At 52.1% G+C, this 15,504-nt stretch overlaps 2 protein-coding genes across 3 annotated transcripts in view; one reads left to right on the top strand and one right to left on the bottom strand.

Moving 5' to 3' along the window:
• The first annotated feature begins 440 nt into the window (after window positions 1–440).
• On the top strand, window positions 441–1,928 carry LOC120757847 (C-C motif chemokine 3-like). Its single transcript, XM_040075500.1, has 3 exons — window positions 441–547; window positions 1,138–1,243; window positions 1,579–1,928. Exons 1-3 carry the CDS (start codon window positions 481–483, stop codon window positions 1,667–1,669), a joined length of 264 nt encoding a protein of 87 aa, XP_039931434.1. The 5' UTR covers window positions 441–480; the 3' UTR covers window positions 1,670–1,928.
• Window positions 1,929–2,789: 861 nt separating this feature from the next.
• The window catches only part of RANBP10 (RAN binding protein 10), a 66,929-nt gene continuing 54,214 nt past the window's right edge, over window positions 2,790–15,504 (bottom strand). The window contains exons 10-14 of one of the 2 annotated variants that reach the window (XM_040075120.2): window positions 14,157–14,352; window positions 12,675–12,799; window positions 11,675–11,820; window positions 11,096–11,207; window positions 2,790–9,895 (exon numbers count right to left, since the gene is read on the bottom strand). In XM_040075120.2, the coding sequence (XP_039931054.1) occupies window positions 9,765–9,895; window positions 11,096–11,207; window positions 11,675–11,820; window positions 12,675–12,799; window positions 14,157–14,352 (710 nt within the window). In that variant the 3' untranslated portion in view covers window positions 2,790–9,764. The remainder of the gene's footprint in view (window positions 9,896–11,095; window positions 11,208–11,674; window positions 11,821–12,674; window positions 12,800–14,156; window positions 14,353–15,504) is intronic. The other variant, XM_040075121.2, reaches the window with a different exon arrangement.

Genomic DNA, 15,504 nt, shown 5'->3' with positions numbered 1-15,504 from the left:
ATGCTTTCTTGCCTAACCCAGTGCTCCCTGTGTGGCCAGGGTGTCTGGGGAGGTTGGTTTGGATGGGACTCCATCGCTGGCCTTTGACACTGAGCAAACCAACGCAACCCCCCGAGACCTGGCCCAGCTCAGGGTCTGCGGGTTGTGTCTCCTGTCAGAAACAAACAGAAGAGCCCTTATCTTGATGTTCTGCCTGCACAGGAAGATGCTTTCAGTTCCTGGAAGCTCCCTTGCCCCATCACAGCTCCTCCATAGAATGCAGAACTGCTCCTCGAACTTTTCCACTCACCGCTGCACGCGTCCCCAAAATAAACAAACGAAACCCCCTTGACCCTGGTTTCTTAGAAGACAGTGAAATTTTTAGAATTGCGGCCCCGAGTGGGCGGCAGGCAGAGGATAAATGACGGCGTGGAGAGAGCCAGAGCCACAGCCACCGGGCAGCGGCACCGAGGACGGAGGAAGAGCCACCACACAGGCACCATGCTCCCTGCAAGGACTGTCCTGCTGCTCACCCTGCTCCTCACCTTCTCCCTGCACCACGCCACAGGTAAGGAAGCCCAGGGGCCTCTGCTGCACGGCAGGGCTCTGAGCCCCCACTGGGGACATCCCGTGCGGGAGGTCAGGCAGCAAACGCCAGAATGGTGCAACCCCCGGGCAGGGCAGGGCAGGGCAGGGCAGCACATCCCGGGATGCAGGGATGGATGGAGAAGGGGCGGGGTGGTCTCAGCAAAGCCAGACCCGGGGAGAGGCTGCAGGAGCTTGGAGGAGGCTCTGGCAGTTGTTCCTCAGGTCTCAGCTGGATGAGCAAGGGGTTGGAGGGAGGGAGAACGTGCAGCTGTTCGGAGCCTTCCAAAACACCCTGCAAATTGTGCCCCTGCCTTGGAAAGCCCCAAAACCTCATCCCCAGACTGAGCACTCTTTCCTTACCGTGTGCTCTGGGGGCTGCAGCTGTGAGGTGCCGGGTCCCGGGCTGTTCCCTGCCCCACCTCCGTCCACGTCCCAGTCCTGTGCTTGCTGTGTGAAGGGTGACAAAGCCCTGCCACAGGATGCCATGGGAGCCGCTGAGAATCTCCACAGCCTCCATGCTGTGTTCCAAATCCGGTGCTGCCACTCACAACATCCCCCTTCCCTCCACAGCCCACTTTCCACCCGTGGAATGCTGCTTTAAGTACGCACAGAAACGCATCCGACATCCTCAGAGCTACTACGAGACATCCAAAGACTGCCCCAACCCTGCAGTTGTGTGAGTATCCCAGGGTTTGCTCCCCATCCCAGATCTGGGATCCCAGATCTTTTGCTTCCCCATCCCATCCTGCCCCAGTCCCAGCCAAGGCGGGCTGTGGTAGGAAAGCAGCTCTGGGGGGTGGGCAGAGAGGGGGAAAAAATGGGTTTTTGCTAATGCTGGTGGTCTGGGAGGACTCAGACACCATCAGCCCAAGGAGGGCACAGGCTGCTGGAGATGGCTCCAAGCATGGGACACAGGATGGGGCTGCAAAAAGGGAGGGGAGAAATAGTGCACAGGAAGGGAATGGCTCATGGTTCGTGTTTTCACTCTTTTTCCTCACTTCCTCATTGCAGGATCGTGGCAGCCAGTGGTGAAGAGATTTGTGCCGACCCCAAGAAGGACTGGGTGGATAAAATCATAAAACGGCTCGAAAGGAAAAAATAAATCCATCCACCATGTGACTGGCCCATCCAGCCTTCCTGCCTCTGGAGGGAGCCAACGGTGCTGGCAGCTCTTCTCCACGGGGTGCTGTGGCCGTGAGCACTGTCACTGCAGGAGGAGCCATCCTGCACCCCGGCAGGATCGGGTGTCCCAAGCCATGGACCGGCCACCGAGCTCCTCCTGCTGTCACTGCCCTGCCAAGATGCGCCCGCGGAGCAAATATTTATAATAAAGACTCATTGCCACAAGTTGCTGTTTGAGTTTCTCCCAATGCTCCAGACCAAGCAGCAGATCCTAACAAACCCAGGGCACGCTGCAAGCAAAAAAACCCAAACCTGTGTCACAAGCTCGTATTTCTGCTGGAGCAAACTCCCTGGTCACGGTGTGCTTCACTGGGAATGTGGTAGTGGAGCCAGGCCTTGACCCATAGGTGAGGTCACCCTCACCCCTAGGTAAAGCTTTACATCCTCAGGGCATGCTTCTAGCCCCATGGGCTTTGCAGGTGCTCCAGAATTAAGGGGAGGGTTCTGGGAGAAAATACTCATCTACCAAACCCTTAATACCTTGACAGCTTCCAAATGTGCTGGTGGCCACTGTGAAGTATCTGAGGGAGATAAGGAACAATGTCCACAGTGCCAGGAGGGTGAGGACACAACGCCTTCAGCTGGACAGGTGTCCTGGCTGCCTGTCCCTCTGCAGGGCCAGGGAAGGGTGGGAGCACTGTGGGATCCCAGATACTAAAAGCAGGCTGCTGGGCCATCTTCTCATGGGAGAGGTGCAAACATACAAGGGAAAACCTCAGAAAGGCAAAAGCAAGGAATGTGGCAAATGATCCTCAGCCTAAAGCTTCATCAGTGCTTTATGCTCACGGCTAGAAAACACTGCAGGGCTGTATTTTCTAGGACACCAAGTGGCACAGGAAAAACATCCCTAATGGCATTTTTGCCCATGAACTCCTCCCAAGCACCATGGGAGGAAGCAATGGTGGAAAGGGAAGCTGAAGCAGAATCAGATATTGAGGAACAAACACCTCGAGGACCGTGCATCCCCTGTCAGAGGGGACACGAGCACCCTTCCACAGCGAGCAGAGACCGACAAAGCACACGGCTCCACACCGGCTCTTGCACATGGATGTGTATTTTAATAAAAATAATTCTGTCAATATACAGCAGAATGTCGATTTCTTTACCATATTTCCAGTATATTTTCATAGGCTTTTTCTCAGTTAAAATCCACCCCCACCCGAGCCCCTTTTTTTTTTGAAGTTTTCATGCGAAGCGTCAGATAACTTAATTCACAAATACTAAGCGCAGGCTGAACCAATGTGCACAGTCTGTGTAACGTCCACGTAGCCAATGTTGTACCAAAGAGGTGAAACTCCCTTCCAAAGGCAGTGAGAAGCCTGGAGTGGCACAGGCAGCTGCGCCCAGCGGCGGCCGCTCCTCCAGGGCTGCCGGGAAACCTGCGGAGACCTCGCGCCCCACGCTCCAGCTGAGCATTTCATACCTGAGTTTTGAGCAACCGGCAGGAGAGAAGAGTTCACTGCAATGCTGGGCAGGTCCTGGGCCTTGCACTGCTGTGTGAGAGCTTCAGGGGCCGCGGGCTCCTCCTGCCTCCTGCACAGGCGGGACTGAGACACGATCAGATCCCAATCCAGCGCCGGTGCAGTCCGTGGGCTGGAAGTCACCGTACTTGTGGTTTTCAAATTTTTCTTTAAAATCTGGATTATCCCCAGAGCTGCTGCTGCTTCTCCTTTCCCCAAGTCTAAGACTGTGAGAAGCCCAGCATACAGAAATTGCTCTGTGCTCCCTTCTGGAGGAAGAATGCAGCTGAAGTCCTCCCGAGCAAAAACGCCCAAGCACGCACCTGCACGCAAGTGGAGTGACCAGAGAAATGGTGTCTGCCTGGCCACGGGACTGTCAGCAAGGAGCAGAGGTTTGCATGGCCTCCAGGAATGTTTCTGTGGTGACTTGAGTGTAAATTCCACACAGGATTTGTGGGTTTCCTGCAAGCAGGAGAGAGTTAAGCTTCCCTCCCAGACATAAGAGCTGGCAGGACGTGTGCTCCTCAAGCCTGGATGATGCCCTGGCTTGCTCCAGCTCAAGCTGCAGACTCTGAGCTCTGGTTTGGGATGTGGGGAGAGGGACAGACATGCCAGGTTCGCTCATCCACCACCTCAGCTCTTGTTACAGGGAAGGGTAGTGGAGAGCAGCTAGTGCTGTTAACAGAAGAGGCCTCCAGGCTCTCAGCTCCACCCTTTTCTTCCCAAATCTGCTGTAGCTCCCCTCACACAGCCCCAGCAACACTTCCTCCAGCTCTCTGCCCCTGCACAGCAGATGGGACAGGGCTCACAGCCAGCTCTGGCCCTGACCAAGAACTGCTGGATTGCAGTTCCCTCCATCACTCAACCCTCGGGGGCAGAGGGGTCCCAGCAGCACTCAGCACATCCTCTGGCATGTCCCCACCACGTCCTTCTGCAGAAACACCTTGGTACAGCTGGAGACCCAACACTTGCTCTCTACAAGAGACCTGCTGTCTCCCTGATCCACCACTCCTGGCTGGAGTCCTGGACTCCAGGGCCTCTTGTTCCTTCTCCCAGGCTGTGCCCAGCTCCACGGGGCCTCACTTCCCCCAGGACCTCTCTCCCCACCTGCTGCCACAGGACAGTTCAAGCCTGCACTGCTTCTTTATGGGAAGAACTTCCCCATCCCATGTGGTGCACCACACATCTTCATGGCACTTCCACACTGCTCTACAGCCTGCCTGCCCCAGGTCACCTTCTCCATCATCTTCATGGCACTTCCACACTGCTCTACAGCCTGCCTGCCCCAGGTCACCTTCTCCATCATCATCATGGCATTTCCACACTGCTCTACAGCCTGCCTGCCCCAGGTCACCTTCTCCATCAACCCCACAACAGCAGAACTCTGGAAGGTGTGTCCAAGCAACATGTGCTACATATTAACACACACAGGTACCAAAGCAGGGCTGCAGCCCAGCCTGGTTCGCTTTGCTGAAGGAGGAGATGGTTCATAATCCCTGATACCCAAGGTGGGAAATGATGGACTCAATCAATCCCCAAGACTACTTCCAGCAGCTCTGGTTGCTCCAGTTTTTCAAGGCAGCCTCAAGAACAAAGCTATTTAAAGAATGGTAGAGATGCCTTAATAAAATGTGAAAAACAAGGACACAGCTTGAGGACAGATTGAGATGTCACTGTGAAAACAGAGAAGGACATGGGAAGATCCCAGGTGTAGGTGACCATGAGGAATGATGCCCCCAGAGGGGCCCATTCTCCATGCCAGCCACAGCTGCACCCCCCAGTGTCCAAATCCAGCGGGCAGCAGCACAGCAAGAGCAGCAGGATGCTGGAAACAGAAACAGGCTGTCGCAGCCATCCTTCCCCACACACACTTCACACATCCCAAGGCAAGCTCCAGCTTCGGTTCAGTGGGGCTGAGGGAGAGCAGACACTGCACAGCCTCCCCTGAGGGGCTGGATGCTGTGTCCCAGCCTTCACTGGGAGTCCCTCTCTGCTCTGCTGGCCACAGACAAGGGCTCAACTCCAAACAGACTGCAAAGGAGTGGCAGAAGTGCTGCAGCCAGCCCAGCTGCAGGCTGACGGGATGCTGCATGGTGACAAAAGGGACTGTCACACGTGGACCTGCCCCTTTACAGCGGCAGGGAGGAACAGGCCAGGGAGGGCAGCTGGAGATTCCACATCTATGCCTGGCACAGACATGAGCCACAGAGCTGGCCCTGGTCTTGGAGCAGCTCCCACAGCAGCCAGCACTGCAGATACCACTGTGCTCATGCAGCTGGGGGAATCCTGGGATTGTGGGAGGCAGAGAAGCAAGAAAGGATTGCTGGTAGCAGTAAGAAGTTTTCCCAAAACCAGCTGGCTCTGGGAACACTGAAGGATGCACAGGAAATAGACTGCTGCCCTCCTTGCTCACAGGAGAGCCTGACTGAGAGCTCTCTCAACCCTCTAAGTCTTGCAATAGCTTTGGATAAATACTTGCTAGGCTAGGCTCATGGAGCAGCAAGAGGAATCATCTGGAACAAGATGGTTTCAAGAAGAACAAGATTTCTGGTACAGGAGAGATATCCACACACTGGAATGCACCCAGCAGAGCCACTAGGATGGTCACAGGCTGGAGTACCAGGTGTGTGAGGTGGATACTCCTCCAGGGAACGTTTATCCCAGCTACTCCAGTGCATCTCACTCCAAAGTTCTCTCAATGTATTCTTGATGCTCTCACTCTCAGCTTGTGGGGGCAGCATGAACCCTTCTCCATGGGGAGAGAAGCCTGGTGGTCTAATTCAGCTCCATGAAGCTCTTTCCACAGAACCCCTGAAGGACACTTTAACCAAGGCTCCAGGTCTGGGGTTCCCAAAATGCTCCTCTCAAAAGGCCACTTAACAGGCAGGGCAGTGGACTCACACCTAAAGCCCAGGACGTGCAGGCCTGAAATCAGGTTCCACCAGGTCCCTGTGAAATGTCTTCCTTCTGCAAGGCCTTTGCTGCAGTGCCAGGGGTCAGGAAGGTGGGTGGGGTGTCCAGAGCAAAGAGCTGGAGTGTGTTTGCTGCTCTCTAGATCACAGCTCTCTGGTGGTGCCTCTGGACTGATCAGGGGACAGCTGAGATCCTCTGAGTGTGCAGCCACAGTAGAGCTGGAAAAGGTTCAGTTGTCCCAGCAGTGGCATTTCCCAGGTCCTGGGAAGGGCACACAGCTGGAGAGCCTCTCCTGGAGCTTAGGAATGCTGCTTGTGCAGGGACCAGCTGAGCTCTGGAAAACCTCCCAGCCTCTGAAGCCAGCCCAGCAGAGAGCAACCTGTGAGCCAACCACACATGAAGGAAATCCTATAGCCAGGGCTCTACAACACAGGGCTGTAGCTGAGCCCTCGTCCCCTTGACCAGAAATGGGAAACCAGCAGTTTCTCCTAAAGGCTCCACAGTTATTTACATGGTTTTACTGAAGGACTCTTGGGAGCAGTGACCAGGTTGCTTGAGGCACTTGGAATAACAAAACCCAAACCATTTTTACAAATGTAACTTTTTTGAACAGCCATGTAGCCTCTAGTTAGGTGCACAGCCACATTCAGTGTTATAGACCCCATTTCGCTTTAGCTCTGTTTTTTAAAACTACTGCAATAATCCAATTTTCAGCTAACATGAACCATCAAAGAGCAGCCAAGGAGATTCAAAGGCAAGAGGCTTTGAAACACCACCTGAGAAAACCACATCAGAAATCCCATCTAGGAACCAGGGGCAGGTTGGGGCCTACATCCCACCACACACCACAGACTCACTTATCTTCCCCATACTGAGTCATGGCCACATTAGTCAGAATCTGAGTACAAGGAGCAGAAACCACTGGTGAAACCACCAGAACACTCAAAGTCAATTAAAAAACCCAAATAACAACCTTCACACATTTCCTGGCTCCAAAATAACCAGATATCATAATCAGATAATAACCTAGGAACATCTCTTGGTTGGTTTTTTTTTTTTTTTTTTTTGGTAGAGAAACCAAAATAAAAACAAAGGGCGCTCTAGGACAGCCAGCAAAGCTTTGCTGAGAGACCAAATGGGGCATCAGTATGACACATGATGAAGAGATTTGGCTTAAAGAAATCACAAAGAGAAGGAAAAAAAAAAAAAACCTCAGGAAGAGATAAAGGTGGTGTTGCTACCAAGATGAGGGAGATCTGACTGCAGCCACACTGCTGCCAAGTGATGACCAACAGCAGAAGTTGCCAAATGGGGAAGGCAAAGCAAGGTCCTGGAGTATTTCAACCTCGGTACCCAGAATCAGCGCAGCAGTGTGCTGTCAGCCTGAGTGTAAGGAATGGAAAGCCTGCAGGAGAATCCCAGCAGGCAGAGTTCACATGCTGCCTTGGCACATCTGGGACCAGAGGCTGTGGGAAGGAAACCTGCCCAGAGTCACCTCTGCACTTGCAGCAAGGCAAGGACGGCAGGCGGGGCTAAGATCCAGCAGCAGAGTTGAAAATCAAGAGATGAGCTCTCAGGCACAGGAGCTGTTCCCCAGAGCTGGAAGAGAAGCCCCAGACTGGCAAGTTCAATTCTGCTTGGGGCAGCTCTCTGCCTCTGTCTCCCTGGCAGAAAGGCTGTGGTAGAGCTCCCTCTGCTTCTCGCAGCGGTAGCAGTGATCTGAGAAAAGTATCTCCTCCAGCTCGAAACCTCCTGTTTTCTTAGACCACCATGGCTCTGGCACTGCCCCTGCACACTGCACACCTTCACCAAAAGGCAGGGAAAATGTTCCCAAACACCTCCGGCACCATCTGCACATTCACTGCCACAGTCTGCCCTGGCACATGCCCCCCTGCACTGCCTTCATTTCAGACCTCGTGTGCCAGCTGCAAATCCATCCTGCAAACCCAGAAAATCCTTAAAGCTTCAGGCTGCTGCTACTTTCCTTCTCAGTGGCACACAAACTCTCCTGGTGCTTGAAGCCCTGGCACAGGCTAACCTCCATTTTAAGGACAAACCTCAACAAAACCTGTTCATCTTCCACTGACCTTCTTAAAAAAAAAAAATCGTGAACAGCAGTAAAATTCATGTTTGGTTTGAGCTCTCTTGGGTCCTCCTCAGAGCTACTGGCCTAAAATTAATTTGGTGCAGAATTCCAGCTCCTCCCGTGCAGCCAGGCTGAACCTGCCATCTCCTAATGGGACAGCAGAGGATGCAAAGCACACAGCCTGGCCAGGTAACAGAACACGCTCAGAAACACTCCCAGGTGCTCTGAATGCTTGGTAGCACTCAAATCCCTGGGCCTGGCACACAGCATGGACACATTAGTCCATTTTACTCAGAAGTTACACACACCCACAGATCCCTGCTGGTCTCTTTTGGGCCTGAAACTTCCATATTTATCTTAATAATCCCTAAAGAAACACTGCTGCTCCTTTCTGAATGGCTCAGACCTGACAGAGCTGGTACTGACCCCAACCTGCAACCTGACCTCAGCTTGTCCCACCTGCAAGGACCAGCACAGCTCAGCCCAGGTTTCTTCAGACACTTCCAAAATTTAGAAGTGCTCATTTAGATGTGTTACAGGGATGGCAGAGGGCAGGAAATACTGTTATCACTGAGTAAATGGCCGAGCCCTCCCCCATGGAGAAAAAGGGGGATTTGTTATTTAATTAAAAATTGTCAGCCCACCAGGGCATCACCCACGGATGTTTCTGGCCAACTCACATGACCTGCTTCGACCCATACAGTGGCAGAGGACTTCACATTCATCACTCCTGTCCCTCCAGCTGTTCAGAGAGCTGGATTTAACTCTTTCTCGGGGCTGTGAGATGCCTCTACAGCACAATCACCAACGCAGGCCATGTCAGTCTTCCACTCTTCCCACTCACAAAGCCAAGATTGAGAGCCTTGGGCTCCAAAGAGAGGCACCATGAAGGACCAGGCTCCTCCAATTCTCATCACTAGCGTGTGACAGGACCTACGTCACCCGGCCTCCTGAGGGGTTGTACGGTGTGTGTGGCTGGGACCGAGTCTGTGGGCAATAAATACATCAGTGACTTTGTGGAGGTGGAAGAGACCTTTTTAATAAACATGATTCAAATTAAAAAAAAAAAAAAAAAAAAAATTCCCTCTGAACTGCCACTGTGAGAAGAGTTCGGATTACTAGCATGGATGATGCTGTGTGTGCACGATGGAGGGAGAAGGGAAGAAAAGAACAAGCTGTCACCATCTCGATGAGCTTCCTCGGTAAATCAGCATAAACCAGCTCAGCAAAACTCTCCGGCTAAAACATCGGTGGAACCATGAGAAACAACTCAAATCAAAACGAAAAGAGAAAAAAATCCCTACATCAGAAGGCGCTACATTAGAATAACCAGCGGAAACACCGAGCGCCGCCGGAGGCGCGGCGATGGCGGGGAGACGTGCGCCCATCTCCCCGGGCTCACGGCGGCCGCACGGCGAGGGACTCACGGGATCCTCGCGCGGGCGGCGGCGGCGGCGGCGGGGAGGTCGGGATTTCCAACGGGGCGGCGGCGCGGAGCGGCGGCAACGGAGGGCGAAGGGCAGCGCTCCACCACGGCAGCTCCGTCCCGCTCGGTGTCAGTGCAAATAATCGTCTACTCTGGCGAAGGAGCACGAGCCCAGGCCCACGCGAGCCATGAGCCGCAAACACTCCGAGGCCTGGCCCAGCGCGAGCATCAGCGGGGGCTGCTTTGGCAGGTTCTGAGATTCTGTCAGGGCAAAGAGAAGGAGCTCTTTACAAGGGCTGTCCTGGCCGGTGCCGCCTCACCTGCGCTCAGGACTCTCTCCGTCCCAGATCCTTGGCAGAAGGTGCTGGCTCTGGCAGGAAGCTGCTCCCAAATACTGCCAGCTTCGTGTGCTGCTGCTCCGCACGCCCCACCTCCCACGACACATCCCACAGCTCAGCGGGGCCTTTCAGAGAGTGCTGCTGTGGTGGCCAGAGCGACAAAAAGGCAACGAAGCTCCTGCTGATGCTGTTTGCCAGAAACCCCTTAAAACATGAGTTATCAAAGCATGGAGGAATAAGGAAAGGCAGGAGAATCTGGTCCCAGCTGAGAGGCAACCTCTCCATTTCTCCCACTTGTGCAAGGCTGCACAGCAGCCCAAGGCCTGAATGAACTCACTCTTGTCTTGACACTGGCATGTTTACTGAGGGAACCCTCAGCTGAGCTAGACAAGGTGTCTGGTAACCCGTGTGAAGCATGTCCAGACACCACATCCCCCACAGCAACTTGTCCATGCTCCTCAAGCACTGGACAAACAGCTGCTGACTGTCAGGGGAAGGGACTGTCCTCCCCAACACATGCAATTTCTGTTTCTCTGCTCAGTCAGAGCAGGAGCCCTCATGGGTCTGTCCATCAACTTGCTCCTTTCCCCAGAAGATAATCCCTAAATCTCCTTCTGGAACATTCCGTGTGAGATGCACAGACCCCATAGGAAATCTGCCTGGGCATGTGAGCCAGATGGTGCAGAGCATGCAACTGCATTCCCTCCTAGAAAATAGGATGATACCAGGGTTGAACTCTGCTAATCCATACAGCTGGAAAAGAGCCCTGGTAAAATCCACAAAATTATGCTGGTGGGCTCAGAGCATGAAGGGAGAGGGGCAGGAAGGGGATCTCTATTCAGTAAGCGAGGGAGGAATATCTTGAGGAGCATCCTTGGGAGCAGCATTAAAGAAGATGCAAGGAAGGGAGTCAAAACAGGAGTGTATCAAGGGATCTGTTCTCTGCAGGCCTCCCTCCTACTCCTCTTCCTGCCTTACTGCTCTGACAGCTCCCAGCAACAGAAAGGAAGGCCAAAGCCGAATATAAGTATTTCTGAACTTTCCCTAAGTTCTTGCCTGCCACAGGACAGCCCTTGAGAGCAGGTATATCTGGGGAAACAGTCCCACAGGAACCAGCTCTTACCCAAAATAGCACTATTGAGAGCAGCACACACAGGTTCCCTCTGGATCGGGTCCAGCTGTTGGCCGACGGGGCAGTTCCAAGGGTCTGAGTAAGCTAACAAGCTAAAGGCGTCCTGTGAGAGAACAGAAAGGCACAGGGAGATCAGGCAGGGCTGCAAACACCCAGGAAAACCACCAAGTCCAGCTGGGGCACCTCCTGCAATCACCACGGTGACAGGCGTCTACCTCCTGAAAAGAAATGGCCCTTTTCTGCTTGGCAGCAAGGGACCACAGTGGCCATCACGACAGGAGGTCAAAGAAGGTGCCCCCTCCAGCTGGCAGGGGTGCACAGGAATGCAGGTAGAGTGTCACCCGCAGAGAAGAGCATGCAGGTGCTCCAGGAAGCCAGGCAGGATCTGTATTTCCTCTTTCTCGTGCTGAGAATTGGCTGTAGATGCTCCACATTCATGTTTTGATTTTTGATCCCCATATATGTCCCTTCTTGCTCAGCAGGTGCAGAAGTGGGGGGTTACCCAGGTGTCTGCAAAGGAACCCACAACCCCAGAGAACTGCTGCAATGCAGCACAAGGTCCAGGCTTACCTGGAGCATCTTTTTGTGCACGGTGTTCTTCCCATACTCTCTGCAAAGCTGCTCGCTCAGGATCTGCAGCTCCCGCCCAAACTGGATCATTCTCTCTGTGGCAGCGTGGTTCCCTCCACAGAGCTGCCTCTGGGGGCAGCTGTCTTCTAAGGAGAAGCAGTGGAGAAGGAACAATCACCTTGCATTCCCCACCGATGCCCACTGTGTGTCAGGATACCCACAAACTCCTTCCCCTTCGGGAGCAGTAGCTGCTTCCTGCCCTAAGTTTATCCCAGTGGGAGCTTTCTGTGATCCCTGCCCTACAGCTGCCAGTAGTGGGTTTGTCACAGTGCCTGGTAGATACAGGGGAGATTTGAGCTCTGTTTAATGCCTGAGGACTGCCTAGAAACCCTGATAAAATCCTGGGAGCTTGCAATTCCAATCTGTTACCCTTTCATGTGTGTAACACAGTGTATACAACCCCAAAACCCTGGTCTAACAAATCCCGGACTCAGAACACTTTCAGCCAGAGATGCCAACACCACCAGCTTCCAGCACTAGTGGCCACAAGAGCCATTTTAACTGCATGGATCCCTTTCAGAGGCAGTGTAGCTGATTCATCTGCTCCCTCCTGGCTAAAGCACTCCCAAACAGGACAGTCATGGCTGACAGCTGTGCTGAGGCCACTGGGCAGCTGGGCATCACCAGCCTGGCAGAGCCCAGCTCAGCTCCCCAGCAGGCACCTCTGCCACGTCTGCTCAGAGCTCAGCTTCATAACCAGCACAAACCTTTGACTCCTATTGCTTTCCCTGCTCCAAAACATCACCAGCACTGCTGTGAGTCTATGAAAAGCCAGTTTTAGGTCCAGGACAGATTGATTTTCTCCATGAAGCAGGCACTTCATTCACTGGGTGGGGAAAGCAGCCCAAAGTATGTGCTTTTTCCCCACAATCCAATCACAGCTTTAACTCTTGACACCAGCTCCTATTTTCCTTTACCCCTCCTGACTCTGAAGACCTACCCATGCTGGACTCATCTGTCTGCAGGATCTCCTCGTGTTTGTAGGTGCCATTCATTATCCTAGTGGATGAATTTTCCAGGACTCCATTGGGGTAATGCTCAGCCTCCATTTCCATCTCGCTGTCACTGAGGTGAAGGGAGGGAAGAAAGGTCAGATGTCTAAATGAAAAAGGGAAGAAATAAAGAGCTTGTGTGCCAAACAGTCCCCAGCAGTGGCCTGCACACCAGAAAAGGTGCCAGTTGGACCACAGGGACCAGATGGTCCAAGTCAGTGCAGCAAAAATTGTTGCAGGCTTCTGAAGACAATTTATGAAACAGGTTTCTGTTCCTTAAGTGTCTGTCATAATTCCAGGTGCAGAACATTTCGCATTTTCCCTTCAGGAAGCAGTGATCCCTGGGATAGTAAACAGCAGCCAGGTAACAGATAACACACTCAGACTGCACAGGAGGGAAATCCTGGCTATGACACATCCCCAGTCCTTGCAAAGAGTGCACTACTGAACACTTAAATGTCCAAGACAGCAGGCTGACTGAGACTGGTGAGTAACAACTGATTAACTGAAATTACGAGAAGATCTTACTGGAACTTGGGCTCTACATTAAAAAAAAAAAACAAACACAAAACCAACAAATCCAGCACCATTAAATTATTCTGGTCAATTGAGTCTGAACAAGTGTTTCTCACTCAGTTACATGCTAGGTGGCTCTCCAGAGGTCACATCTGAGCCTACACACTGCCCTGCAAGCTGTGCTCAGCACTTGAAGAATGAGTGCCAGCTGCAATTAGCAAGAGATCCTTTTAATCACAATGACACCCTCTGCTCCACTGAGGCCTCAGACAGCCCTGCAACAGCAGTGTGGAGAGTGGGCCCAAAGGAAGCTCAGTTTTCATCACAGTTCACTCTGCTCCACACTCCAGAAAAGGCAGCAGTGACTGCACTGAAGTGCAGGATCACCTGTGGCTTCCTGGAGAAGGGAGGCTCAGTCTGACCTGCTGCCACAGCGTGGAGCAAATTACTGCTGGCTCAGAGGCTCACTTGGAAGGAACAGGGCAACAGGTGCCCAAGGAAATTCCACAAGAGGGCAATGCACCAAGCCAGCAGTGGCCTGAGCTGCTGCCTCACCCAGTACAGGGCAGGCAAACTGCTCAGCAGGAACAAGTGCCTGGCTGAGGCAGCAGAAACACCACCAGGCTGGCTGGGAAAGCTTCTGGGCAAACTGGGATCCAAAGGCATCAGTGGAATGGGACAGCTTGGTGCCTGAAACTAGATCATCATAATACTCCTTGTGAGATGAACCTCCAAGCCTGAGTCACAGCAGGGGAGCCAGAACAGGTTTGTGTCTGCTGGGCATAGTAGTGACCTTGTAGATAACCAGTACTGCTCAAAGGGGCAGGACAGACGCCCTTCTGGCTCCTCAGGAAGCAATCAGACTTTTCCCACCATCCCACCCCCCTCAGGTGTCTCCAGAGGAAAAACAATACCTGGTTTCTTGATTACTCGTACTACTGTGCTGCTGAGATTTGGTAGAATCTGTAGAATTGGACTCAGAGTAGTTCACAGATGAAGGGGAAGAGGAGGAGGAAGATGAAGATGATGAACTCAGTGTTGGGTATTTACTGTGACTCTGTTTGCTTTTTGTGGACATGACTCCATTGCTACAGGTTGGACTATCTGCTCCTGAAAGCCAAGAAGAAAGAAAAATGAGACCAGATTGACAATGTCACTCTGCCGTGAAGCCAACAATTTAGCAAGACAGCAGACCCCAAAGGAAGAAAGCAAAGTAAGACTGCAGGTCTTAAATTATGGTTCACCTTTCTTAAATTCAATGGGGTTTATAGAAGACACAAACAAATATGAAAGGAACCCCACTGCTCACCAGCAACATCAGAGCTCCATGAAATTCTAAAAATGGGCTGTAAATTAGAGATTGGAAGAAACAGTTCACAAGTACAGAAATTAATGTTGAAAGCAGAACTGCCCAGGCTTTCCACAACCTATCTAAAGCTAGGGATGTACGTGATTCACACAACACTCAGCACATAACAGCAACCCTCTTAATGAGCACAAGCTAACCTTCCTTGCTCAGAACAGAAACCACTGAGAGTCAGGCTGGAAATTTCACCTGCTCCTCCACAAAAGGTGCTTATCAAGCTGCAGAACACACTGACACAAGACACTGATGTTTATTCATTACCACAAGTTTTATATGGATTCAGAATCGACAGGGGCTAAAATATTTTGGAAAAACCTAACTCTGGGTTTGTCCTCTTCACATATTCTTCCCTAGGCAACCAGTATTGATCACAGGACCTTGGCTAAATGATGTGACCTGGCATGGCTGCTCTCCAGAAGTGATGGTGATGTATCCAAATTGATCAGCTGATCCCACAATTCTGTGTATTTCTATTTCTATCACAGCAACACAAAGATTCAAATGGGCTGTTCTGTGCATTTTTAAGACAAAGAGAGAGCAGACTGTTCACGGCAGTTCTGCTTCATCTCTGAAATATGCTCTGATGAAATTACCACTCTTTTCAAAGAGCAAGGTCTGACAGAGAACTGTGGAAGGTGATGTCCACGTGTAGAGACAAATATATATAAATGCTGCCTTGCACTGCGGTTGCAGATGTAGATATGGGTATTACCAAGAGCTTTTATGGACTGATGGGATCATTCTGACAATCTAGTCAGAATAAAACATACCCAGGGCTTCTCACAGCACAGCAGAAGAAACAAAGATACTGGCTTTGAAAGGTGAGTGACAGCTTTGAAGTATTCAAGTAATTGTCCTCCTTTTCCTTAAATATTTGCCTGTCCACAGTTTGTCAC

This window comes from Hirundo rustica, chromosome 11, assembly GCF_015227805.2.
Source record: "Hirundo rustica isolate bHirRus1 chromosome 11, bHirRus1.pri.v3, whole genome shotgun sequence".
Classification (NCBI taxonomy): domain Eukaryota; kingdom Metazoa; phylum Chordata; class Aves; order Passeriformes; family Hirundinidae; genus Hirundo; species Hirundo rustica.
The sequence above is the reverse complement of the archived record's forward strand: the minus strand, read 5'-3'. Positions and strand labels throughout refer to the sequence as shown.